The sequence below is a fragment of the Balearica regulorum genome, chromosome 3, assembly GCF_011004875.1.
Source record: "Balearica regulorum gibbericeps isolate bBalReg1 chromosome 3, bBalReg1.pri, whole genome shotgun sequence".
Taxonomy (NCBI): domain Eukaryota; kingdom Metazoa; phylum Chordata; class Aves; order Gruiformes; family Gruidae; genus Balearica; species Balearica regulorum.
This window is the reverse complement of record NC_046186.1, coordinates 1,291,868-1,319,775: the sequence shown is the minus strand read 5'-3', so window position 1 is coordinate 1,319,775 and position 27,908 is coordinate 1,291,868. Positions and strand designations below refer to the sequence as shown.

Here is a 27,908-nt window from a genome sequence, read left to right as displayed (position 1 = left end):
AAGCACCACATCTCCACGTCTTTTCAATCCCTCCAGGGATGGGGACTCCACCACTTCCCTGGGCAGCCTGTCCCAGGGCTTGACAACCCTTTGGGGGAAGACATTTTTCCTAATTTCCAACCTAAACCTCCCCTGCCACAACTGAAGTCTGGTGCAACTTATGAACCAGAAGCCTCAGAAATGGCCCCGTTTCCTCCTGCTTTCCCCTCAAAATGGGTTAAAATGGTGACCTTGTGTCTGGGGGGGTGAGTGATTTGGGTGGGGGTATGTCTCATCCCCTGGCATAGGGAAGGCTTTTGAAGCTGAGCTGGCTGATCTCGAGATGAAATGGGGTGAGGATGGAGAGGATGCTCCCTGCCTCATCTCAGGGCTGGGGACAAGCAGAAAATTCACATTAGGCTCATGCAAAGCCAAAGGAGTTTTTTTGGCAGCGTTAACGAGGACATCAGCTTTCCCTGCCACTGCTTAACATTCATGAGGACCTGCTACCAGGCTGAATTTGGGCTGCCCCAGTGGTTTCCATTTGTTTGGTTTCACTCTATTTCCTTTGCAATTATTTTTATTCATTGCTTAATGAATTATGCAAAACCTGTGCTTCTCCAGAGCCTGGGGAAGATAAGCTGCTGGCTATTCCAGAGGGGAGCTATGGCACTACAGCTGTATTTTATTTAATCGGGAACCACTGCATTGTGTCCCACCTGCACCCCAAAGGGTTTCTTCTTGGAGGGGCTTGTCCTGCAGCTCTCCTGCAGGCACCCAGCGCAGGAGGGAAGGGAAGGGGACTCCACTGATGGTGCTGGCATGGAGAGCTGTGGATGGGTCCTGTGTGGTCTTCCTTGCCTGCATTCAGTCTCTACTAAGGGGACCCTCTCCTAAAGGGACCAGGACAGGCTTAAATGCTGCTATCACGAAAGCTGAGACTCAGAGCTGCAGCCTTGACCTGAACGTCTGGAAATGCTCCTGATTAACCAGGCTTGGAGATGACAGGCAGGATGAGCACCCAGCCAAGGCTCCCAGGTTCTGCAGAAAAAGTGAGAACATGGCTTAGAAAGGGGTGGCATGGCTTAAAAGGGGGATACATGGCTTAAAGAGGGGTGACATGGCTTACAAAGATGACCTTTCCCAGCTCCCTTAAAGCTGTCTCACTGGTAGCGTCTGGCTTCTGCATTCTGCCAAGGCATTTCTCTGCCTCTATCTTTTTTTCTTCCAGCCATCCCACCATAACGCACACATTCATCACAACAGTGTCTGGTAGCTCCGGAGCTTGTTCTTCCCTTCCTGTGCTTCTCTTGAGCCCTAAATGCCATCTGGCCACCAGTTCTCACCTCTTTATTTGGTGCATCGCGCTCGTCTTTTCTCACACAGCCGCGTCCCCCATACCTTTCCCTACAAAAATGTGAAGTAGGAGCAATTTCATAGAATCATCGAATCACAGAGTGGTTTGGGTGGGAAGGGACCTCTAAAGCTCATCTAGTCCAACCCCCCTGCCATGACCAGGGACATCTTCAACTACATCAGGTTGCCCAAAGTCCCATCCAACCTGACCTTGAATGTTTCCAGGGATGGGGCATCCCCCACCTCTCTGGGCAACCTGTGCCAGTGCCTCACCACCATCAGCACAAACAATTTCTTCCTTCTATCTAGCCTGAATCTCCCCTCTTTTAGTTTAAAACCATTACCCCTTGTCCTATCACTACAGGCCCTGCTAAAAATTGTACCCCGTTTTCTAGGCAGATCATTGAGAAGGAATAAAATGGGTTTATGGATCATACTATATTACTTCAATAGTGATGTAGTACTCAGACCATGCCACAGCTGGAGGGATTCCTGATGGATATGATATCTCCAGACCAGGAGATCAGTTGTGGAAAGCCAGGAAGGTGGGGAAACCGTGAGGGCCAAATGCGACCGTCTGGCTTGGAAGGAGATGGAAAACCTCACAGGTGGCAGATTTGGGATAACCCACTGTCCCCACCCGGCAGCATGCAGCATCTCCTTGAATGTGTCCCTTGGTTGGATGTGAGGTTAGGGTTTATTGTGAGTTTGCCTTGTCTGTTAGATGGCATCCGTAGTTGCATTGCAGGGATGTTTTGCAAAATGCTTGGATGTTCATCTCTGTAAAAATGGGCTTGAAAGGCTGAGTGGAGCTGCTGCTGCTGCCAGGGAGGAGGGACAGATGGATCTGCTCTCAGAGACCTTCCAGCCTCATTTCCTTGGCTTCTTTGACACCGTGGCCCATCAGACCACCTAATTGCATTGCATAAATATCAAGTCTGTGGCTTTCACCCTGCTAGCTAACTGCAGCACAGAGTGGCCATTGCCAGCTTTTCTGTTGAGATAAACCACATTTTAGCAGCAGCCTTCCAGCCTGTCCTCGTGCCACCTCCGTGCCACAGGAGCCCTCTGCCATGGTCATGGTCATGGATAAACAGAGTGAAGAGCAGCCATTAAGTGCAGCCCCTTGCAAAGGTCAGACTCTCGCAGGATGAGGTGGGTATGGGAGGACAGATGGGTCATCTCTGTGCATGCAACATCTGGGGAGCACTTTAGGGTTGGGGGTGCATCCCAGTCCCTGGTGCTGCTGGGTTTTAGTGGCTTGGTGGAAAGCAGTTTGGGAAGGGATGCGTGGGACTTCCTGCAGGCACTGCTGCCCCTGCCACTGAATTACACTATGGCATGGTTTGCATTCACTTCCCAGCCACATTACCTGCCAAACAGCACGTTTGCTGGCGATCCCAGACTGGGAGGAGAGGCCGACAGAGCAGGAGGCTGCGCTGCCATTCAGCCAGACCTGGACAGGCTGGAGAGTTGGGCGGAGAGGAACCCAATGGAATCCAACGAGGGCAAGTGGAGGGTCCTGCACCCAGGGAGGAATAACCCCAGCACCAGGACAGGGTGGGGGTGACCTGCTGGGAAGCAGCGCTGCGGAGAAGGGCCTGGACGTCCTGGTGGACAACAAGCTCTCCATGACCAGCAGCGTGCCCTCGTGGCCAAGGCGGCCAACGGTGTCCTGGGGTGCACGGAGAAGAGCGTGGCCAGCAGGTCGAGGGAGGTTCTCCTCCCCCTCTGCTCTGCCCTGCTGAGGCCACATCTGGAGTTGTGTGTCCAGTGCTGGGCTCCCCAGTTCCAGACAGACTGGGAACTACTGGGGAGAGTCCAGCGGAGGGCTGCGAGGATGAGGAGGGGCCTGGAGCATCTCTGGTGTGAGGAAAGGCTGAGAGAGCTGGGGCTGGTTAGCCTGGAGAAGAGAAGGCTGAGAGGGGATCTGATCCACACTTACCAATATCTAAAGGGTGGGGGTCAAGAGGACGGGGCCAGACTCTGCTCAGTGGTGCCCAGTGACAGGACAAGGGGCAACGGGCACAAACTGGAACACGGGAAGTTCCACCTGAACGTGAGGAAAAACTTCTTCCCTGTGAGGGTGACCGAGCCCTGGGACAGGCTGCCCAGAGAGGTTGTGGAGTCTCCTTCTCTGGAGAGATTCCAAACCCACCTGGACACGATCCTGTGTGACCTGCTGTGGGTGATCCTGCTCTAGCAGGGGGTTGGACTAGATGATCTCCAGAGGTCCCTTCCAACCCCGACCAGTCTGGGCTTGTGTGTGATTTCCCTTCAGCCCCACACTCTGAATTGATGAGAGCAAGTAGTCCCTCAGGGCCTGTTATAAATTAACAGAGGAAACTCCAGCTCTGAAACATTTTCCCTCTTTCATCACTTGCATGAAGGGCAGCACCCAAGGGTGTCGAAGGAAGGAAAACCTGCCTGCAAAGAGGAGAGGCTCTGCAAATGCAATGCAGCTCCTGGGTGACAGCGGCTGCCTTGGTGCCAGTGGGAGCAGCAGGAATTTGCAGTGAGATGATCCTGCTCTCGGTGCTTTTAGCAGGGTGCCCATCTCCAGTCTCCTTTCCGGAGGTGCATAGTCTCGGTTGGTGGCATTGCTTTGCCTCTCTCCCTGTTGCAAAGGGAGCGACGGTTTCAGCCCAAGGGCAATTCCCTTGGTGCGTCTCTGCAGACAGTGAGGAATGAAATTTAAAAAGCCAAATGAAAGAGTTTAAGTAGCATCTTAGCTTGGTGGGAGAACAGAGAGCTGGGGAGCTGAAACCCAGGAATTCAAAGCAGAAGTGTGGTGCAAATGTTCATTGCTGAAGGCAATCAGCTGTTGAAACCATTTATCTGGAAGTGTAATTAAATGTTGTTGGTTGAATGCTGAGATGTCTGGTTTTTTCCTTTTTCCCTGTTAAAAATATGTTCTGACTGAGCTACAAGGCGTATCTGTGTTTGAGTTTAGGAGCCTTTGAGTGAAACACAAAAAATCCATGGACTGGGTTGTTTAAGAGGTCAGACTGAGCGACCGTAATAATCCTTTCCAGGCTTAAAAGATAATAATAAGAAAAAAATACCTATCTTAGGAGGAAAATCATATCACACAGTTCCTTTGAGCGTTTGTTTTTTTTTTTTCCTGCTGAGTCTGAGGTGGCTGTAACTCAGAAAAGCACAGAGACTTGCATTTTCATTTCGCAGCCAAGCTGACTCACCACTGTCAGACCTTCACCCACAAGGTGCTAGACGTGGTCTGGGTGCTCCAGGTCCACCACCCGCCTCTCCGAAACGCTCAAAATCAAAGAGCCGTCAGAGAAACTGAGAGCAGCCTCGGATGGAGCAATGCCCAGGGATTCACTAGTGCATGGGACAGCGCGGTTGTAAAATGAAGGAGGGGAAAATAAGTTTTTAAAACTCCTGGTTGTGTGACACAAGTCGGTTTGAGTGGTTTTCCATGCACTGGGATAAAACCAGGAGGAGACCAAGTGTGTCTGGGCGGACTGGCAGTACATGGACCACGGGCTGGGGAACACGGTGCAGAAGTTTGTTCATAGCCTGGGGGTCTGGGTACCCATTCCTTGTCCTGTTAGTGGGGTTTGGGGGGGGGATTTTGGACAGCATGCAGAACAGGTTGCCCTCTTTTAATCTGAGGCATATAGTCTTGGCTGGATAGTCTGTCCAGAAAGGACAGAAAGAGTGTGACCCCCTCCCAAAGGTGAGCTATGGCTCGGTTTGTACCCGGGATGTGCCAGAGTTTCTCCAGTGAGGGAGAGCCCAGACGAGGGATATTGATTTAGGTAGGCAACGTCTAAGCATCTAGGTCAGACAGAGGAATCCCAACCCTGATTCTTAAGCCCCAAATGGAGAGCATCTGCTCTGGATTCTGTCCTGAATGATTTAACCAAATCCAGGGGATCTGCAGCAGAATTCAGATCTGAACCCCTTTCTGAAGCCCAGCCCAAGAAACCAGGGGCTACACCATGAAGGGATTCTTTCTGATGGTGGAAAATGGTACCCTGCCTGGCATTCCCCAGGATTTTAGCCAAAACTCCAAGCGCTTTAAACAAATTGCACTAGTGGGTCTAGACAGGTGGGTCCTTCTGGAACTGGAGGTGTGCAAGCACGGGTGCAAGGAGCGCTCCCAGGACGATACGGCATGTCGCAGAGCACAGCAGATGGGACCGTGCTCCTCCACGCCGTGCATCGCTTGCTGCCCCCCGCCCCCGGGGTTTGCTGCAGCAGCAGCGGATGGGCTGCGGCGTGAACATCCCCGGATGAGCTTCTTGGTGCGGAAAGCTGTCAGCAAGGCTGTTCCGCAGGGATCCTGGGAGCCTTTCTAGGCCACCGCACTTTCCAAATTTGTTATTTTGCTGCCTGACAAACGTCTAACGTGGAGGGGGTGGTGGTGCCTACACATTGTTATTTCTGTGCCTTATCTTGGTAGCCACACTTGACCCCTGGGATCTGCTCGATAGACTTCCCTGTGCTCGGTGCTGTACGTACCCAAAGAGCAAGAAACAGTCTCTGGCACGCACCCTATAGCCCAAGGATGGGGAGCAGAGACTTACCCAAATGATTTTGTGACAGAGACAGGGATGCTTTCTCATTCCAGTTCCTCCCCCAAATTTGATCTGTTGGCAAGAAGAAATTGGTACTTCTGAGGAAGGAAACAGAAAAACAAAAAAAAAAACCCAGGACCTGAGCTCTGCTGGGGTTTCAGGAGGAGCTTCCAGACATCTTTAAACACCCAGTCCATATCAGATGTGTGTGCACAGAGAAGAGCCTGTGCCTGGACCATGGTTTATTCTTCTATGGTGATAGCAGAGGGGGTTTGCATTTGTCTTGCACTGGTCAAGGCTCTGGACAGAGGGACCAAAGGTGAGGCTCTGTTGTGGTGGTGAGGATGCATAGACATCAGGTATCAGGGAGGACCAGGAGGATCCTTTCAGTACTTAAAGGGGGTTTATGAGAAAGATGGGGACAGGGGTTTTAGCAGGACCTATAGCAATAGGACAAAGGGTAATGGTTTTAAACTGAAAAAAGGGGAGATTCAGGCTAGATAGAAGGAAGAAATTGTTTGTGCTGATGGTGGTGAGACAGTGGCACAGGTTGCCCAGAGAGGTGGGGGATGCCCCATCCCTGGAAACATCCAAGGCCAGGTTGGACGGGGCTCTGAGCAACCTGATCTCGTTGAAGATGTCCCTGCTCATGGCAGGGGGGTTGGACTAGGTGAGCTTCAGCAGTCCCTTCCCACCCAAACCAGCCTGTGATTCTGTGGTTCGATGATCCAGGCAGAAGTCATGTCCCCTGTGCTTGGGCTTTCTGTCTCCATCTCAGAAGCAACCAGAAGTTCTGATCCTGGCAGAGCAGCTTATCCCATAGTAAACTACCACTGCTGTTGAAAGTGAAGAGGTTCCCTTGAGAAGCTCCAAGTTCTGGTCTCCTGGGGCATCTCTGGGCAGACCCTGGGAATGTCGCCTCCCCCTGCGAGGCAGCATGGGGAGTCCTCTGCCCAGCTGAAGCTGCAGCTCATGGATGGGACCAGCTTAACATCCAGAACATTGTGGGAGGTTGATATGGTGGACTCTGTCTCCTTCACCAGCATGTCTGAGGGCCATGGTGGAGAGGACAGGCTGGGGCAGGAGCACCGGGCTGATGAATCTCCATCTGCATATGTTGAGGAGCCCTGAACAGTCAGGATAGGACAAATTCTCAGGCCAGAGAGGCATGGTGATGGCAGGAGGGAACAGGCAGCTCATAATTAACCTTGGGATTGCTGGTTGCATTTATCAACCTAGCAAAAATCTAAGCGGTGGGAAGGAGTGAGCAGAGTGCAGTACACATGCTGTAGGAGGAAGGGATGAATTACATCCCCACGATGGAGAGCCCAAAGTAAAAGCGGCTGCAAGCACTGTCGTGAGGCCATTTCTAGTTTTATATTTCAGAACTTTTTTCGTTTGCTTCCTTGACTCACTGCAGAAAATGTAAAAGGGGAAAAAATAGCTTAAAAAATGAGTGTTGGCATATTTCTGAAGAGTCACTAATTTCTTCCTGTGAAGTTGCTTGATAAGCACTTTCCTTTCAAGACTTTGCATGCTGTTCTGCCGCTCCTGTAACCGGTGCAGGGCTCAACCCGGCTGCCTCCGCATCTGGGGCGTCACGTTCCCATCCCACGACGCATGGAGAGCAGCTTGGCAATGGGGTGTGCTCGGCTTTGGGAGGCCACAAGAGACCCATGACTTGGAAAACTGAGGGCAGCTCAGGAGATTTAGCCTGGCAGATGGACTTATTGCCTTGGGAAGCAAAAAAACCCACACATGGAAGTGATTTTTATATATATACATACATATATTTTTTGGTATATGTATAAATGTAAAATGTGTATAAATATATCTATATACACACTTATACAATATGTATTCATAGAATCATGGAATCCCAGGTTGGAAGGGACCTCAAGGATCATCTGGTCCGACCTTTCTTGGCAAAAGCTCCATCTAGACAACATGGCCCAGCACCCTGTGCAGCTGAATCTTATTCATACCATATATATAAAATATTTAGCACCGAGGCACATTCTTCATGAGACCTCTGTAAAACAGCCCTGTCTGCCTTTTTGCTGGGATAAAGTTAGGCTAGTTGGCCTTTTTTCTGTGGTCATCTGGCTAGTTAGGCTAGTTAGCCTTTTTTCATGGTCATCTCAGCTCCATCCTCATCACCTCTGCAGCAGGTCCCTGAAACAAGCCTGACATCTCCCTCCTGTCCTTTCTCCGCAGACCTTCCGCTGGCCAGTGGCAAGCAATATCGATGGGAATGAGATCCTGGAGATCCAGGTGTTCAACTACAGCAAAGTCTTCACCAACAGGTAAGAGCATGGTCTGTCCTTCTGTCCTTCCTTCCCACCGACCCCCCGGGTCCTCTCTGGTGACAAGAGGGAACTCCTGCTCAAGTTGGAGCCACATCCCTGTTTGGTTTGGAGACTGGAGGGTGAGGAAGAGGTTGGTGATGTCTGCTGGGAAGGGCAAGGAAGCTCAGATGCAATGTGTAGAGCTCAGCAAGTGAGGTTGCTAACCACCAGCAACTAGATGGTGGTCAGTGCCGTGTCTATGCCATGGTTTTTCCAAGGTGCTGCTGTTTGGTTTAATACAATTTGCATGTATTTAAGGAAAACCGAAATCTTTTGGTTAATTATCAAGGTGGGAGTTGATACCTGCATGTAGTTCCCCAGCTTTTGCAAATTCTGCAAGTGTTTATTTATCTTATTCTTGAAAAATTTGCTCACATAGATGCTACGGTGGTTGTTGTGCCTTATGTATTATCTGCAATGTTATGAATGTTATTTTAGGTTTCTTACAGTCTAAGTTTTGCCCCCACATTAACAATGAACACGAGACAAGCAAAGTTCGTCTGTCCCTTCTGTCAGCCTTAGTGTGTGTCATCATACCTTTCTCCGTGCTGTCATTGCGAAAAACATGGGAGCATTTCACAAAAACATGAGTGGCGTACGTGAATTCTCCTACAGAACATTTACACTGACATTAAAGAGGGGAAAGGAAAAAAGAGCTGAGGCAAGGGTCTTGCTTGTGGTTGGATGTTGCACTAAGATTTTTGCAGTGAAATCCAGTGTCTTCCCCAGGTGGAGCTCAGCAGGGTCTCCTGAACATCTCCCACGCACATGTTCATGCAAAAACTTGCTTCAGAGCCAAAAAAATGAGGAGGCAGCCAGGTGGCACACAGGGCAGACATGCTAAATATACATGATTTAAAAAAAAAAAGCCACAAACCCCCCTACAAACAGAGCAAAAAAAACCCAAACAACAAACTGAGAAAAAAAATTACCTACCTTTGTCTTGCTTTTAAGTAGGAGCTTGAGTAGCAGAAGGAGAGTTGAAAAAACGGGGTTTATTCCGTTGCTCTGTGGGAGGAGAAAGGCAAGGATTCTCCAGAGGGTCCCAGCCCGGGTGGATGCGTTGGGTGGGGAATGGATGGCAGAAGAGTGGTCCAGGGCTGGTGGGGAGACCTCAGCTCTGCCAGAGGAGCCATACGTAGTACAAGTCATTTTGAGTTGTGTTCAGACCACCTCCTTGAGGCACCTGCATCGAGATAGTGCAGTTGTGGTGGGCACTGAGTTCATGAGTGATGGGCACATGGAACAGGAGATCTGAATAATTTCTGCAGCCCTGAATCGTCCCAGGGTCCATGTGAGAAGGGACTCCTCAGGGGCTGTGGGCAGCAGATGGGCGATGGGAGCCCGAGATGGACACATGCAGACCTGGAGATCCACCTCCTTCCCCAGCCAGCATCCGCTCTAGCCTCTGGAACCTGCCCTTCATGTTGCATCCATGACAGCAGCGTTTTTTCTTCGACTAGATGCCCCTTCAATGCCTTCATTCACTTTCTACTCCCCTGGTGTGAGCAAGCAGCCTGGATACTGCCATGCATTTGCACAGGGTTAGTGCAACCGGCAGCTGAATGACATGGAGGGACAGAGCACCCCTCCATCCATGATGGCTTGGAGCTTCGTATCTTCATTACCCAGCAGAAAGGAATGAAAACATGCCAAGTGAATCAGATACTTTTGCTCTAAAAAACTGCACGTCAGGATGTACCCAACTCACCCCCTGGATAGCAATTCTGCATGCTGCGCACACAAAGAAAATCCCTTCTCTCTCTATCTGTTGTGGAACTGGGAATTGGAAAGACCAGGGCATACGAGCAGGATGCACTGATTAGAGAAAGTGCTCACTTGGGTAATTCCTTCCACTTTCAAAGTCTCTTAGAAATTTCCAAATACCCAACACAAAATATCCAGCTAGTTCAGCCAAATTGCTTAAAGTGGCTTTTTTCCATTGGTGAGCTGCATATGCAAAGAGGTTGGCTGTATAAGATCCACTTCCATTTCCAAGATGGCCTTTTGTTTTATCATTTTCATCACTTTGGACATTTTCCTCAGTTTGCTTTTGACCCATGAGGACCTGGGCTGTCTCAGAGGAACGCGCGCTCATCAGCCTTACGTTTGAGCAGCAATGCTGCAGGGGAGCAGGCTGCAGCCATGTCCCAGCGTGCTGGCTGGGCTTGCATTGCCCAGGATGAAGCCTGCATCTCTTTATCTTCTCCTGCGATCTCAGCTAGCTCAACTGATGCTTGCATGCTGCAACCCCATCATCAACATGAACTCAGCAGTGCCATCACCTTTATTCCTCACCATTAAGGGGTCACCAGATCTGCAGTGAGCAGGAATCTGGTTCCAACATCCCATGAGAATTGGCTTCTTCCATCAATTTAGTCCCCCCTCAGAACAAAGAACCCTATCACGTGCTGTGGTTCTCGTCCCAGGGACCCAGGAGTCTGAGCTGAGACAGCTGGGTCCCCCATCGCGGTGCCTATGGTACATAAAACCAGGAGCATCCCTGCCCACTGCTCGGCAGGTATTTTCTGCCCTCAAAAGTTCTTGCACATTTGTGCTCAAATCACCTCACAGTGTTGTTTTTGAGAAGGCCATTCCTGGCACCTCACATTGCACAGTGTTTTTTTACCATCTCAGATCATCTTTGCAGCTCTTCATCCCACTAACATTCAACGTTCAACATTCTCCCTCTAAAGCAGGGGCGCAGGCTGGATGCATCTCCCAGCTCTGCAGATGGAGGGTGAAACACATCTCTCATGTCCCGCATCCCTCCTCCATTCATGCAATTATGGATTAATTGGTTGTTTATTCCCTGCACTGATGCATTGCACGCGCCGGGGCTGTTGCCTTCATGGAGGTCGGGTCCATTTTTTGCCAGCCTGAGGTGCAGATGCTGCTTCTTGGCAGTGTTTTTGGCACGTGAGTGCAGTCTTTGTTTGGCTCAGGCACATCTCAAGGTCCCCACTGCTCTGCGTTGCTGCCTCCACTCTCTCCTGGTTGACTGCTCTGTCAATCTTCACATTATTTGAAAATTTGATTGTAAGGTATTTTTACATCCCAGTCATTGATGTAGTAGTCATGGGCTTAATAGCAAAATTGCACCGTAGCACTGTCATTCAAAGATGATTCTCAACTGATGTCCTATTTTTAGAGTTTCTCCATTAATCCGCGCTTGTTAGTGTATAGCACTGATAGCAGCACTGTTAAACCAAACATTTTGTAAGAACCTGCTCCTTTCATGCAGTTACCAAACAAACCGACTCCAAAGAAGCAAACCAAGCTTGTTTTGACAGGCTCTATCTCCTCATAAACCTACCTTGAATGTCATTGATTACACTCCAGGTTTTAATTGCTTATTCATTGAATCCTGTGCAAGCTTTCCTATTCTTTTCCTAGGACGGCTGCCAGGTTAGCCCAGCTCTCTCCATTCACCCTCTGTGAATTCTTTGCTGTGCTGGGATTTCTCGATTATTCCAACTTCATTAAAAATTGGTATCCGTGGATCAGAGGCTGCTGGTTCTGTTATGATGTTTACTCACAAACTACCCCTGGCCTGTAACAACCATCAGAAATATTTACCCAGCATGTTTGCATGCTTTGCATCGTTACGGGCTGGAACAGGAGCTGCTGCTGTTTCTGGGGTGCATGTGCCTTGAAATCATAGAATCATCGAATCACAGGCTGGTTTGGGTGGGAAGGGACCTCTAAAGCTCACCTAGTCCAACCCCCCTGCCATGAGCAGGGACATCTTCAACTACATCAGGTTACTCAGAGCCCCGTCCAACCTGGCCTTGAATGTTTCCAGGGATGGGGCATCCACCACCTCTCTGGGCAACCTGTGCCAGTGTCTCACCACCATCAGCACAAACAATTTCTTCCTTCTATCTAGCCTGAATCTCCCCTTTTTTTAGTTTAAAACCATTACCCCTTTTCCTGTCGCTCCAGGCCCTGCTAAAACCCCTGTCCCCATCTTTCTTATAACCCCCTGTGAAGTACTGAATGCTGAGCTCGTTCTCCCCAGCAGCCAGACCCCAGTTAGAGTCTCCTCTCGCCCCGCTGCAACACACAGCTGGACCAGCTGCTTCAGAGCAGCACCAGCCCAGGGCAGTGATGGAGTATCCCACACACCCCCCCGCAGAGGTTTGCCAGAGTTTAATTACCTGTTCTGTCTCTCTCTGCTAAATTAAAAAGCCCTTCAGGTTAGAAACAGTTTTCTCATGCTGGCATTTATGGACAGTGGTAAAACGATTCCCAAAGCATGTCTGTGGCAGTGTGCGTTCAGTCTGTCCCTCAGCAATTAAGAGACCCAGCACAGTGTGATCTCCTTGATGCCCGTCTTTGCTTTGGGCCACCGGAGCCACTCGTCCCTGCAGCCCAGGGCAGGGCAGGAGCTGGGATCAGAGAGCCCCTTCAGCAAACACCAAACAAGACACCTCCCCTGGCTTTCCCGTGACAGCAGTGGGAAGCAGAATCCCCAAAGGGGCTTCATCTCCTCTGGCTGCAGTATAGGCGTCCATGGGGAGTGAGGGCTCAGCTCAGGTGCGTGCACGGGTCTCCAGTGCCCTTTGAGTATCCAACTTCTGGAAGGACCCATGTCTCCTGTAGATCCAAAGTTGTATCTTCCAGCCCTGTATTAGTCTCAGGCATCCCAGGACATCTACACGGCAACAGGTACTCATGTTTAGGTGATGGAGCTGAACCACCAGCGACTGGAGAGGGGTCTGAGAGAGCCAGGAGCAGCAAAGCATGCCCTGCCCCAGCACAACGTGCTTTGGGCACAAGGAACTGAGAACTGGAAGAAAGATGGGCTAAAAAGGCTGAAGTTCCCTGAAGCAGAAGGCAACCAGGAGCCCGAAGGAGGCAATGACAGCAGAGCCTTAGTCCAATCCCATAAGCTGCCTACTGACAGAGGAAGGAATACATTTCAGACCTGAGCGTCGGTGGCAGGAATCAGCCTGCAGAATAGACTACTCCAAGTCATAAATATAAAGGAATTAGAGAGGGATTTCTGTTCCGACTCACAGCATTTCTCCTGCTGGCTGAGAAATGTCAATACCCGAATATTAGTGCCAAGGCATGGCCAGCGATCCTGGCCCCATCCCACCATCACCAGTTGGTGCTGAGCACCTCTCTCAAGGGAAAGCAGAGAATCTGTGGTACAAAAAAAAAATAATATTAAAGCTCAGGGTCACCAGCCGGTGCTGTAACTACAGCCCATCCCTCTTGCACAGAAACGAGTTGTAGGAGGAGGACAGACAGACACAAATCTTGGAGAGGAGGGAGAGAGGTGGGGAGAAGCAGAGCCCTGGTACTGGAGTTTGGAAAGGTGAGCTGTGGTCTCTGTGAATAATTCACGTGCAGCTGATTAGCACTATTTATCAAAGCCCCAGATAAAGGCATGACACCTGATGCAGGTCCACCCAGCATAATGGAGGGGGCCAGTGCTGAGACGTGGCTGTGTGGCTCATTGAGTTGCTTTTGTTTCCTGCCTCGTTGGCCATCAGCATGCAGCTAATTAGCTGGTAAGATAATCGTCTCCTGGCCTGGCCAGGTGCCTCAGCCTCCTCACAGTAGCTGATTGAGTGCTGGCTCCTGGGAGGAGCTGTGGGCTCCGGTGAGTCTCGGCTCTGGGATGGTGGCTGATCCTGGGAGCCGTTCCGCAGGGCTCTGTGTGTCTGAGTACCCAAAGAGAGGGGCAAAGCATGGAGGTGGGGAGACAGTTCATGAGGACAACTCGAATGGGCCAGACCAGCAGTGCCACCAGCCCAGAAACCTGTCTCCAGCCCCTGACCGGTCAGGGCAGCCCCATGCTGGAAAACTCTCCCCTCTGGTCAAGACCCATCCAAACCACGCCAGGGATGCCCTCTGCCAATGTGGGTGGATGATGGGCAGTTCCACATCCTGTCCATGGTTAACTTACTGTGTAGATGCAGACTGAACATGCTCCACACAAGAGAAGGACCAACCACGGGTCCTGCAGGTGTGAGCTGCTTTGTCTGATGCTATGTATCCCATCCTGGAAAGGAGGTGGTGAAGCCAAATAACTGCTGCATGCTGGGATGATCTGGGTAGAAATACCGAGTTCCTACTGGAACTCGGTTATTCTCTATCCTTTGTCTCCTGGTCCACTGGGGGGACCTACAAAATACCTTCAAGATAGGTGAAAATTTGTAGCATGTGATCCCACAGTGAAATGAGTGCACCCTCAGCAAGTTTGCCAATGACACCAAGTTGTGTGGTTATGGTTGACGTGCTGGAGGGAAGGGATGCCATCCAGAGGGACCTGGACAGGCTGGAGAGGTGGGACCATGTGAACCGCATGAAGTTCAACCAGGCCAAGGGCAAGGTCCTGCACAACTGTGGGTCAGGGCAATCCCAAGCACAACTCCAGGCTGGGCAGGGAATGGATGGAGAGCAGCCCTGAGGAGAAGGACTGGGGCTGTTGGGGGACGAGAAGCTCCCCATGAGCCGGCAATGTGTGCTGGCAGCCCAGAAAGCCACCCGTGTCCTGGGCTGCGTGTCCAGCAGCGTGAGCAGCAGGTCGAGGGAGGGGATTGTGCCCCTCTGCTCCGCTCTGCTGAGACCCCCCTGCAGTGCTGCGTCCAGCTCGGGGGTCCCCAGCACAAGAAGGACATGGAGCTGTTGGAGCCAGGCCAGAGGAGGCCACGGAGATGCTGCGAGGGCTGGAGCACCTCTGCTCTGGAGACCTCAGGCTGAGAGAGTTGGGCTGGTTCAGCCTGGAGAAGAGAAGGCTGCGGGGAGACCTTGGAGCCCCTTCCAGTCCCTGCAGGGGCTCCAGGAAAGCTGGAGAGGGGCTGGTGCCAAGGGCAGGGAGGGACAGGCCAAGGGGAATGGCCTGAAGCTGCAGGAGGGCAGATGGAGATGGGATGGGAGGCAGCAATCCTTCCCTGGGAGGGTGCTGAGGCCCTGGCCCAGGGTGCCCAGAGAAGCTGTGGCTGCCCCTGGCTCCCTGGCAGTGGTCAAGGCCAGGTTGGATGGGGCTTTGGGCAACCTGGGCTAGTGGAGGGTGTCCCTGCCCATGGCAGGGGTGGCACTGGATGGGCTGGGGGGTCCCTGCCCACCCAAACCAGTCGGGGATTCGATGGTTCTATGATAAAACAACCACATCCCTTAAGGATGAGTAATGCTGCACAAAATCAAATAGCTTTTGCTTTGAGGTGGTTTGTTTTCCTCTATGTCACTGTTTTCCTCCCCGGGGCGAGCAGCAGTAACTGGATCTGGCCAAAGGCCAACAGCCACGGTACAAACCCATCAGCTCCCCACCGGCCTTATGGGCGATGCCGAGGTGGGGGCACAGATAACATCACATCCCCCTGCAGAAAACCGATACCCATGGAGAAGAGGCAGGAGCTGGCTCTTCTTACCTGACAGAGAGACAAAGAGACTAATACCGAAGGCTTTTAATACAACACTGTGCTCTCCGGGATAAAAATAGAGCTTTGTTTTGTCTTTTGTACTCTGACTTCTCCAGCAATTAAGATCTTTGCAAAATTCAAGTCTTTTGTATGCAACTGCCTCCAACTTGCAGAAACCGGAGTGCTCGCTGTTTCATCTGCGGAGAACAATCTGCTGCAGAATCACTGTAGAAAGCGTATAATGGAAAAAATTATTAACTCTGGTGCAGTAGGTTTCCCCTCTTGTCTGACTGCCCTCCCTGCACAGAGCAGTGCTTGGAGAGCAGACTCTGGGCAGGTAGGACATTGCAAGAGTTGCATTTTTGCAAACTAGAAGATGCCACAGTTTTCTTGAGATGGTGCTTGGACCGCAGCTGGTCCTTAACTTAAACATTGCAGAGGTCGGAGCTGCAGCCCCTGGAGCATCGTCAGTGATGCAGGACATTCAGTTCTCCCCGGTTTCTTCCCTCTCGGTGTGGAAGATCCCAGGGATACCCTGAGGTTGCATCCAGGGGTCTGTGTCTGACTCACCAGGCCACTGGATGAGCAATGCCTCCAGTGCACACATCAAGATGTTATTTTTGGCTAGAGAATTGCTAAAAGGCAGAAAACAATTAAATCTCTTCGAATGAAACTGAGTATGCTTGTAACCCAGACAAAATGTTTACATAAGATCATGGCACACCAGCCTCATGCTTGGTTTGCTTTTGTCTCGGTCCAAAACAATTTTTTAGAGTGCCCTTTCTAATTCCACCAGCAAGACAAAAAAAATTCATATGGGAGGATCTTACAGGATTTGGGGGCCACCTGCACAATTTAGGGCTTATTTTTGTCATTTTCATATGTGATTTTGATCCCCAACCTTTATCATGTGAAGTCCAGACCATGCAGGTCTCTTGGAAGGAATCTTACACCTGTCTTAGTAGTTGGGAGCAACCCAGTAACCTTGATAATCCAAACATCCTTAAAATAAGTTTTTATAAGCCTTTCAGTACTGGAAACACAGTAAGTTGCTCTCCAGTGCTGTTATAGGCTGTCTTTGCAACAAGCTGTGGATTATCAGAGTCCTTTGGTTTTGTGTTCTTAACTGTGCAGGAGCAAAAAAGATCCGATAGAACAGACAAAAGCTCTGGAACAGCTTTTATATGTGGAACTATAAATTAAATTAGTCCTCTTTCATTCAAAAGAGGACATAATGAATAGCTACAAGGTTAAACTGGGGAGGAAGCAGTTATTCATCATCTGTTTCAGTAGAAAAAACTTGGAAGACATGAAAATAAAGACAGAGGGAGGGAGGCTCAGGAAGAAGTGGGTCTTCAGATGATGCTGGGTGAGATGTGGAGACCCCCACCACGAGATCTGGTGGATACTGAAAGTTTACAGGTTGAAAACTGAATTTGACATCTTCATGGAAGAAAAATCTCCATGAGTTTATTGAACACAAAGATATCCCCTCTGGCTCCAGGTGAACGTCTTACATAGGCCGGAAGACTCAGACTCTGAACAACCAGGTTTGACAAATTGTGGTCCTTCCTGACGTGTCTGGGTGATCATGACAATGATCTGTCCTCCTGAGAGCCCAGGCTCCTCCATCCTCCTCATCCGTGGGCTGCACTCTTCCTTTTCGTGTTTTTTTCTTAAACTAACATTTTTTTTCTTCTCTATTTTCCATTGCACTTCTTGAGCTGTGGGATTATTCACCTCAGAAGAAGGTCCTAGTCCAGCTTCTTTTCCAGTTGCTGCAAAATAGCTATGGTGGGGATCAGTCCAGTGAGCAGGGTCTCCTCTGATATACCCCTCCACAAAGTAGGGTGGGTAGCAAATGCTCCAGAGCCTGAGGCTTGTAAAGCCCAGCTTATCTTCCCAGTCCCTAGGACTGGTGTCTGTGGTACACCTGCAGCTGCCTGGTCCACAAGGAGAGGCATCATCTACCTGAAACCTTTCTCCTGCATGAAACCCCTTGCAAAGGGATGGCTGCTGCCATTAAGCCATTAAGATTTCTAGCATCAGCTTCCATGGAAGGTAAAAGATAGATGGAAAATGTGCTTGGTTATGACCTGAGAGGACTGATGTCACCTGGAAAGGCAGAAGTTTCCATACCATGTCAGAGATGCAAGCTAATCAGCTGAGATGTCTACGGAGGTATCAGCTTTTCTGCGAGTGATACCATGTCATACAGTTTTTTGCAGTCAAGGCTGGCACGTGAAAAAAGAGCTGAAACGCTGAGCCCCGTGGAGGAGAGAAGCTGCAGAGACAGAGATGAGCTGAGTCCACACTTCCCAGGAGGAGCTGCAAACCATCTTGGCTCACCAAGAGGCAGAGTAAAGCGAGCAGAGGAGAAGGCAGCTGGGATGGCTGGCTCAGCTCAAGTTGGACATGGCCAGCAAGCGACGACGTGGCTTGTGTAGTGCAGGCTGTGCAGGGGAAGAGGTTTGAGCCCTTTCTTTCATTTCTTATTACCTCCTGAGGCAGGCTGGATGTTTGCCTCCTAAGGGAAATGATACTTTGCTGGCTTCCAAGCTCTTTGTAATGCTAGAAATTCAGATCCCCTGCCTGGAAGTCTGGAGGGGCTTGTGTTTGGGTGATTTCAAGAGGAGACCTTCCTTCTCTGGACTGATCCCCACCAAACTCATTTTCCATCACCAGGAAAACACATTTCATGGAGATCTCTGGCAGCAACAGGACAATTCTCACCACCCAGCTTTGCCTGCCTGTAACCTGAATTTAAGTCCAATAGTCAGCAGAGAAAGACCAGAAACTCCCACGAGCATTTTCTCCCCAACTGTGATACGTCTAAGGCATCTGGGATGGATTTCCCTCGAGCTGGGACAGTCCCTCCACTTGATCACAGAGAGGTCAGGGACTAATGGTGAATTGCAGAAGAGCTACGAGTAGTTGGGGTGGACCCTTCCCCAGGGAGAGAGGAAAATGAGCAATCATCAGTGAATTTTAAACCCTGATGATTTGGAGCTGCATCAGGACTTTTTGCCTTTTGGGGTTTTGTTTGTTTTTGTTGAACACGTTTTTGATCATTCAGCAAAGTCTGGTTTGGAGAAAGGGAGTCTTTGAAGATTACTCAGCTTTATATTTAAGTTTTAAAAGCACAGAGACCCTAGGTGGGCTTCCCACAAACCACAACGAAGGCCAGATCTGATATCCCTGGGCAACGTGGGTGTCTGGATAAGGGGAAAAAAGAAAAGAAGAGAGCGCTTCTATTATTCTTTACACAAAGACACAAATACACCTGACCTGAAACCTTTTTTTTTAAAAAATCTAGGGTAGCTTTAAAATGATGTCTGGGTGGGATCTTGAGCCCAAAGTCCTCCATGGAGGCAGCCTGAGACATTCAGAGACAGCCACCTGCCAGGCAGGAGGTGGGCATGGAGAAGGCTTGTGCAGCAGAGCCATGCAAAGGAGATCAGTGAGCCTCTGCCTTGGACTTACCGTGGTCCAACCCTGGTCACAGCCCAATGACAATGTGCCAAACACGACTCAGTTTGTCACGTGGAGGTCAGCTCTGTTTTTCCTCTTTGCCCTTGGCACGTCCCATCCCTCTAACCTTGCAAAGTTCACGTGCGCTGAGCGTTATGGCTCAAAGCCTTCTGGGCTTCTTCAGATCTGGGTTGGTAAAACGACCCTTCATGGGTTACAGTCATTTCCCTATGGCTTCTAGATTCACGCAACCGAAAACCTAAGCCCTCCTTTGCCAAAAGTGCGTTGAAAAGTTAAAAAAAGGTGGGGTTTTTCCTAGCCATTGTAGCATTTTCTAGTGTTATAATTTCCCTGTTTCGCAGCATGGGAGGGTGCGTGTGCTGGGACATGTGCTGGGGGAGACCAGGGGTTAAGCTGTGGGCTGCTGGCCTCCAAGAAAGGTTTCTTTGCTGTGGGACCTTCTTTCTTCGCACCAGCGACCCACACCCATGGCTGTCCTTTGGCTCTATAGAATGATGGACTCATAGAATCATTTTGTTTGGAAAAGCCCTTTAAGATCATCGAGTCCAACCACTAACCTCACCCTGCCAAGCCCACCACTAACCCATGTCCCCAAGCACCACATCTCCACGTCTTTTCAATCCCTCCAGGGATGGGGACTCCACCACTTCCCTGGGCAGCCTGTCCCAGGCCTTGACAACCCTTTGGGGGAAGACATTTTCCCTAATCTCCAACCTAAACCTCCCCTGCCACAACTTGAGCCCGTTCCCTCTTGTCCTATCCCTTGTTACTTGGGAGAAGAGACCGACCCCACCTGGCTACGACCTCCTATGATGCCTTGCAACCATGCAGGACTGGCTGGAAGACCAGAGATGTGCAAGGCATCCAAAAATGGGTGATGAAAAACCAGGGAGCTGCTCTGATGGAGCATCTGGGTGGGTCTGTTTGGTCTGTGAAGCCCATTGGGCTACCTGGGGTGAGAGGCAACACCCCTCTGGGACCTCAGGCTGGAAAAGCTGAAAGTCACTGAGCTGGGAGGGAGTTGCTGTTGGATATTGGGGAGGTCTGAGGGTGCATTCGGAATCTGCAGCGCTTGCATTTATGTACAAACCAGTAATAAATGCAAACTGTTTCCTCTCGCGGCTTATGCGATGAGTGCCCTGGAGCTTGGACCAGAATCAAGAACCTTTTTCACTGTCTAGCCAAATTGCAGCTTCATCTGTAATCATCTGACTCTTTAAGTTAAAGCTTCCTAAATCACTTCCCTCCTAATTACCCCCTTTGCACCAAGCCTGTCCGGTAGGCAAGTCAGAGCTTACACTTGCAAGTGCATGTAATTAATACTGTTTCGTTATCCTTTGGATAACCTGGTGATATGTAGGACACAACTGCTGTTTCAGCTCAGCAGCCTCCAGATGTTAAAAGTTTCTTCAGTGAATTAACTTCTTTTTTTCAGCAAACTCTTGCAAAAAATTCTCATGAAATATAAATGGATTTTCTTTTCACCTTGGAAGACAAGAGGAATAGCATAATGAGTGCCAGTCAGCCCTGTTGTACTGAACTATATCCTGTCACGTAACTAATTTGGGATGAGATTACAAATCTGGTTGCTAAAGTGGTAATTTGAGTATACTTAGACTTTTGTACGGTGTTTGACTTGGTGTCACGCAATATTTTGATTAAGAAATGAAAATTCTGTGAAAATTTGACATGGCGGGTGCTGGAGGTGTCACGCACGTGAGCAGCGCTCAGCAGTGACTGCAGGCAGGGATTTGTCACCGAGGATGCTGCGGGGACCAGACCTTGTCAGACAGCAGTTTGCATTTCCCTGTTAGCGGTTATGGTTAACAGCACGGGCAAAGATGCCGAGCGTGGGGAAGCCCGGGAATAACAGCGTTATGCGCTTCAGTGTGGTCTGAAAACCAAAAAAAAAAAAAAAAAAAAGTTTAGTTTCGGAGCCCACTGCTTCTGAAAGGTGCTGGAAAATTGGAGTTGATTAGAGAAGAGCAAGCCAGAGTTATCAGAACCTACTCTGAAGTCATCAGCAGCTCTGTCTGTTTGGCTAATCCATCAGGAAGGGAAGAGGTGGCCTGATCATGGACCAAGAAGCAGGAATTTGGTGGCCATTGCTCTGGGAGCTGACAAATCCACAGGGGCTCGTCAGCTCAGCAGATTTTAGCTGAGCAGGGCTGAGCAGCGTGGTCATCTAAGCCCCAGTGATGATCCATGTGGAAAGATTAGCATCTCCATGATCACTTCCTTGAGCAGCCCAGGCATTGGTGGTGACACTGTGCTGCCTGTTTTGCATTGCAAAAGCTCATTAACTCAGGGAAGACCGTGGAGGAGGCATTTGGGAGAACGGCTCTCCCTCCCCGCCATGCCTCCAGGCTGGAGGCTGTGTCCCCAACGAGGACCAGGAGCCTCCAGATCTCCTCTGCCCTCTTTGCAGGTGCCAGGCTGGGCAAGGAGTGCTCGGTGTATAATCATGGAACCATCGAACCCCCGACTGGTTTGGGTGGGCAGGGACCCCACAGCCCACCCAGTGCCACCCCTGCCATGGGCAGGGACACCCTCCACTAGCCCAGGTTGCCCAAAGCCCCATCCAACCTGGCCTTGACCACTGCCAGGGAGCCAGGGGCAGCCACAGCTTCTCTGGGCACCCTGGGCCAGGGCCTCAGCACCCTCCCAGGGAAGGATTGCTGCCTCCCATCCCATCTCCATCTGCCCTCCTGCAGCTTCAGGCCATTCCCCTTGGCCTGTCCCTCCCTGCCCTTGGCACCAGCCCCTCTCCAGCTTTCCTGGAGCCCCTGCAGGGACTGGAAGGGGCTCCAAGGTCTCCCCGCAGCCTTCTCTTCTCCAGGCTGAACCAGCCCAACTCTCTCAGCCTGAGGTCTCCAGAGCAGAGGTGCTCCAGCCCTCGCAGCATCTCCGTGGCCTCCTCTGGCCTGGCTCCAACAGCTCCATGTCCTTCTTGTGCTGGGGACCCCCGAGCTGGACGCAGCACTGCAGGGGGGTCTCAGCAGAGCGGAGCAGAGGGGCACAATCCCCTCCCTCGACCTTCTGCTCACGCTGCTGGACACGCAGCCCAGGACACGGGTGGCTTTCTGGGCTGCCAGCGCACCTTGCCGGCTCATGGGGAGCTTCTCGTCCCCCAACAGCCCCAGTCCTTCTCCTCAGGGCTGCTCTCCATCCATTCCCTGCCCAGCCTGGAGTTGTGCTTGGGATTGCCCCTACCCACATGCAGGACCTTGCCCTTGGCCTGGTTAAACTTCATGCAGTTCGCATGGTCCCACCTCTCCAGCCTGTAGTCTGGGTTGTAGCCACAGTGCAGGAGTTTGGAGATGCTGCTTTGGGTTGCAGCTTGTAATCAAACCCCTCGGTGTTTGCAGCTCTTAGTGTCAGGGGGTGGGAAGGCGTCCTGGCAGGGGGAGGCATCTAGATGCAATGGCTGCCTGTCCTACCCTGCCCTCCCCGATATTCCTGGTTTTCTCTCAGACACTCTGGGGTATGACGAGCATTCAAAGTTTGTTTGGGTGGGGAGCAGGCAAGGTTGCAGGGATGGGTTTTATAATGGTTTGGCACGGTAACTCTTTCTTTTAATTATTTTTCTTTTTTTCGCCCCTGTTTGATATCAGATAACAATCCTAATTTCACTTCCACAGCTTTGATTTGGGTCTGACCCATTTTTCTCCTTCTATCCTAGTGCCCTATGCAGACATCACCAGGGTCCTCTTCTGTCCCAAGCCCCCAGCTATGTTGGCCATAGCCAGGTGGGGAAGGTCTCCTCTCCAAACCGCCCTGGGGGTGCCCAGCCCTGGGCTAACTGCATCCCTGCATCCCTGCCGTGGCTTGGGGATGGTGCATTGACCTGGCCAACCCTGGCAGGCAGCATCCCAGTGTGGATGGGTGGGGGACAGCACCAGGGAGAACTTAATTCCCTAATTTAGATGGATCCAACAACTCCAAGTAGTTCAGGAGCAGGAGACCAGCCCTCCCCGAGGTCTTTATTGTAAGTGCAGTTGGATCCTCCCTTGACCAGCTGAGCCTTCATTCCAGTCTCCTGGGCTCTTGCGGGCCTGGCAATGGGTTAAGAGCAGTGGCACCCCTCTGCTTTCCTCACCTTACCTTGCAAGGTGTCTGGAGGTGAGGGACAAACCAGGACAGAGATGCCATGATTTGCCTTTTGTCACTTCCCAGGATCTGATGATGGATGGATGGATGGATGGATGGATGGATGGATGGATGGAGATGCTGCCCCCCACCAGAGGCTCTCCTTGGATGCAGGAGCAGAACTTGTCCAGGGAGCAAACAGCATCCATGGGCTGAGCTAGCAGGGAAGGGGGGACAGGACTTCATGGGCTGGAGGATGCTCTTAGCAAAGCCAGATGCACACTTTGGCCTCAGAGCCCTTGCTTGGACAGAATGGGCACTTCCGTGCTGGCAATGCCTGGTGGGGTTCACCGTGACCCCCAGCCACTGTCTCCTGAACTGCACCAGGCACACAGACAGCTTCACTGAAAGATGGCACGTGCCACAAGGACAAAGAACAAAGCGTGGCGTGTCATGGGGTGTGCAGCAGTCCCAGACCGCCCTGATCCAAGGCTTTGAGCAAGCTCTAAGCATCAAACCAGCCAGGCTGGGTTTGAAACAAGAGATGTTCCTACAGTCTGATAAAATTACAGGTGACCCAGAAAAACTCCCTCTCTTTCCATCCACAGAAATGCCAGGGAAGGGAACAGGGCACTTGATGAATTATGAAACACTTGGAAATGAAAGGCTGTGTAGACAAGTGCTGAATATTTCATTCCCTCTTGCTTGGCTCTTGCCTTCCCGGGGGAAGTGGGTTGGGAGGGGACTGAGGAAGGAGCGTGTTATCCCAATAATTCACATGCTTGCAGACGAGCTGGCCTGAGGTCTGTGAGCAGAGCTGGGGAGTGCAGAAGCACGTAAGTTAGGCTGAAAGGGTTGCAAAGACACGCTAAGAGAATGGTGAAAGGGTCTGTATCTCACCACCTTCTCAGGAGATGGGAGCATCTGCTCTTTGCCTGTTGCCACTGTCCAGATATTGTGGCTGGGTAAAAGCTGCCCCGGGGCTGGGGCTGTTATACCTGCTTTTATCCACTCCTGTGGTAGTGACAGCCTGCAATTCCGAGCGCTCACAGACAGCGTGCGCGTTCGACTGTAGCTCAGATGGGGAGAGAATCGATGTGCTGGAGATGGACGTGATGTTGCTCCAGCCTCTGGGCTTCTCTCGGGTGACCTCGTCCCAGACAGAGGCAGCACCTCAGCAAGTCACAGAAGCAGGGGGTACCTGGCAAGTCATTTTGTGGGGTCAGGAGGGGACCCTGGCTTTCTGCTGCAGCTGGGGAACGTGCTCTCCTGATGGGTCCCACTGCCTGGGACATCCCCGCTGTCCTGTTCTCATGCAGAAATGTCGCCTGACTCTGGGGTCTCCCCCATCAGCCCCAGCTCCCCCCACCCCACAACCACGCTCCTGAGCAAGCACGGGAGGGCTGTGCACGAAATGCCTCTTGGAGACATTTGCACCCTGTTGACCTCTGGGGGGTTTTTTTCCCCCCACTCTTTTTGCTATTTGCTTTGACAGGGCCAGATCCAGATTGCCCTGAGGGAGACCAGCCACCACCACCAGCAAGGGGGTTTAGAGGAACCAGAAGAGCCCCTCGTTCCCCCAGCATATCCCCTAGGATACCTTTAGGTATTTCCCATGGAATGGAGTTTTCTGAGGGCACCAATTCATTGCAAAGTCTTGTCATGACTCACTGAAGACTTCAGTTGCTTCCACCAGCAGCCATCAGCTGAAACGACCACCACTATAAATGAACTAGTGCCTGGAGCATGCAACCTGCAGGGAGAGGTGGAGGGAGCAGGGCTTGTTTGATCTGGTGGAGAGGAGACCAAGGGACCACCTAACAGCAGCCTGCAGCTGCTTGGAGGGGAGTTATAGAGGTAACAGTACTGGCAGGTGAAATAACAAGGAGCAACAGGCACAGAGTGTGGCTTGGGACGTTCAGGTTGGATATCAGGGAAATATTCTTCCCCAGGAGGGTGGTGCAGTCTCAACAGGTCAGCAAGGAGGTGGGGGGGTCTCCATCCATGGAGGTTTTTGAGGCTTGCGTAGACAAAGCCATGGTCACACTCATCCAGAGTTGGTGATGGTCTTGCTCGGCGCAGGACATCCCTTCCAGGCAGCGGGTCTGTGATTCAGACATCAAACAAAAAAAAGCTCTGCGCCCTGTTACAAGATCCCCTGGGAAAAGTTTCAGCCCCACACTGATTTGTTGCTGAAGCAGCAGCTGTGAGCACTGGGCTGCAGGGGATTTCAGGTGGGAAACCAAGAGATGTTCAGGCAGGGAGAACTGGTTACGGGCACGTTCCTACCCCCTGCAATTGCAAAATAAGGCAAGGCAGCTTGAAACCACTTTAGAGCAGCCTCTGCAGCTTAAATAAAAAGCAGAAATGCCCGAAGCTGCGGTACCGCAGTCTCACTGGTGTTCATCCTCCGTCAGCCTGAAGATACTGAAGTGGAAGGTGGATTGCAGTCTCATGTAAGTCAGCTTTTCTAGAGCATTAAATTGATCAGGAAAATTCAGTAATTTGTCTGAACTTGGTGAACACGCTTCTGGTGTCAGGCACGTGTTTGGTTTATGGTAGCTGAGCTTTGAAGACTCTCCATATACTCACAGGCCACCGCAAAGACAAGCGAGAGCCTAGCTCTTCCTCGGTGCCGTAGCAGCCATACCGTGTCCCTCAGCAAAGGAGCTCACCTTGTCTTCAAACCATGGCTCTTCCTGAGGGTAACTGGGTAAGCCAGAGTTGCTGGGAGGGATCCTGAGCCCAGGGTAAGTTCTCTGGAGATCAGGCTGGTTCCAGGTCATTTTGCATTTCACATCACAGTAGTGAGGACTTTCCTCGTGGCTGAGAGATCTTCCCACTTACAGACACATCTGCCATCGCTGTGTCTGGGCAAGAAGCTTCCTATTCCTTCATCAGGCTGCTCTGGGGCAATATGCATCCGTGAGCCAAAGCTACCTGGGTCCACCTTGATCTAAGAGGAGCAGTGAAGCCACCACACACTTTAGAGCTGCGTGGCACTTCCAAGGGCTGCAGTTTTATGATGTGCCATCAGGTTAAATAACGCTGACACCTACAAACACGTGTAGGAGCAAGAACTGTGCAGTGCGTTACCAGCTGAGCCTAGCAACCTTCACAGACAAATCTAACTCGTAAGCAACTGCACTAAAATAATTTGATTTTAGAGGTCAAGCCGCAGGAGCATCCCTCCAAACTGACCTGCCAAAATCAAATCCAGCCATGAGCAGAGGACAGCCCTCCAGAGCCCTGCAACAGTCTGTGCTCAAACCCCGAGAAATAAAGCGCAGACTTCTCTCAAGGAAGCCTTTCCAAAACAAGAGAGCTGCTGCTCTTGCAAACAGCAAATAACGTTATTTCACAAACCCTAAAATCCAGGCTGGTAGGGCATCCTTTTCCCCCCAATAAGCCCATCTCAGAGAAGAAGCAGGGCTCCGCGGGAGGCGATGATGCATTGTTCATTGTGCATGAAGCAATACGAAGCACACAAAGAAAAAGCGTTCACGTTCAATGTCCTACACGGCACCTTGGAGATAAGAGTTAAAGGATCCCAGTGCTGGGATCCACCCGTGCACAGCACGAGGGAGCTGAGGAAGGGAGGTGAAAGTCCCGCAGGGAAGGGTCCCATCCTGCACAGCACACCAGGGCAGGTCTGCCACGGCTCTCCTTGGCTCCTGGAGCATCACGCACCACCAGCAAGCTGGAGCAGGAGCCATCAGAGGTTTGTTGGAAAGCAGGACCTCCCTGCTGCTGCTGCAAGTCAGACAGAGCTGGGTAAGTGGGTGAGCAACAGTAAGGTCATTTTTCTGTTTTCCTCAGGTAGTTTATTAATTTCCTCAGGTAGTCTCTTGTTATAAATGAGTGGTGTACAGTGGGATAACGACCCAGCACAGAGGCACTGAGAAACGCCCACGGCAGTGCTGCCTGATCCCCACGCAGGCAGGTGTGTGCACAAGGGGACACAGGGACGCACACAAAGGCCATTCCCCATGGGAGAGGAAAGTTAAAAAAAAAAAAAAAAAAAAGAGTTGGCAGAGGCAGGACCCAGGCAAATCAAGCCCCAAAGCCAGTTAAGGCAGTGAATCTGCTAACCCTGCTTTTACCTCCAGGCTGCCGAGGCAGGCACAGCATCGGGTGCTTGGGTTACGCAGGGACAGGGGCAGGAGAGGAGCCCTCAGTATCCCACCGCACAGCGCGGGGAGTTCTTGTCTCCCTCTCTGAAATCACGTCTCGATAAATCAGCATCGCAGTAAGCGATGCCTTGAGGTTCGCAAGGAATTGGTTTAATCAGTAGCAGCTTTCTCGCTGGCCCCAGCCGACAGAGCGCTGCGGACGCGTTGCTGGTGTGCTGTGTAATATCTTCGCTGTCATCTGGGATCACAGCACTGGAGATGACATGCAAGGCAGATGGTGTAAGGCAACAATCACTGTTTCAGGGCTTTTTCTGTGTCGGGAGTCACTTGTTGATTCATAGCTGTCTCTTCTCAGGCTGGGAAGGTCCCTCTGGTGCAACGGCAGAACATGAAGAACATAAAGCCACAGCTCCTTGACAAGCCATGAGCTGGCAAATAAGTAATGACTTTTATTAGAGAGCGCCAGGCTTCTCCGCTCTCTGTGGTGTCTATTTGGACCTGTAATTTAACAAATGTGGCTGCTTTTAGTGCACAGAGTGCTCCACTCCCTGGCTGCCAGAGCAGCAGGCTGCAACGAGCCCGGGCAAGAGC

General features: G+C 51.1%; 1 protein-coding gene across 9 annotated transcripts in view; it reads left to right on the top strand.

Moving 5' to 3' along the window:
• The window catches only part of OTOF (otoferlin), a 112,374-nt gene that overhangs the window by 10,395 nt on the left and 74,071 nt on the right, over nt 1-27,908 (top strand). For all 9 annotated transcript variants that reach the window (XM_075750240.1, XM_075750239.1, XM_075750238.1 and 6 more), the window contains exon 3: nt 8,097-8,185. In XM_075750240.1, the coding sequence (XP_075606355.1) occupies nt 8,097-8,185 (89 nt within the window). The remainder of the gene's footprint in view (nt 1-8,096; nt 8,186-27,908) is intronic.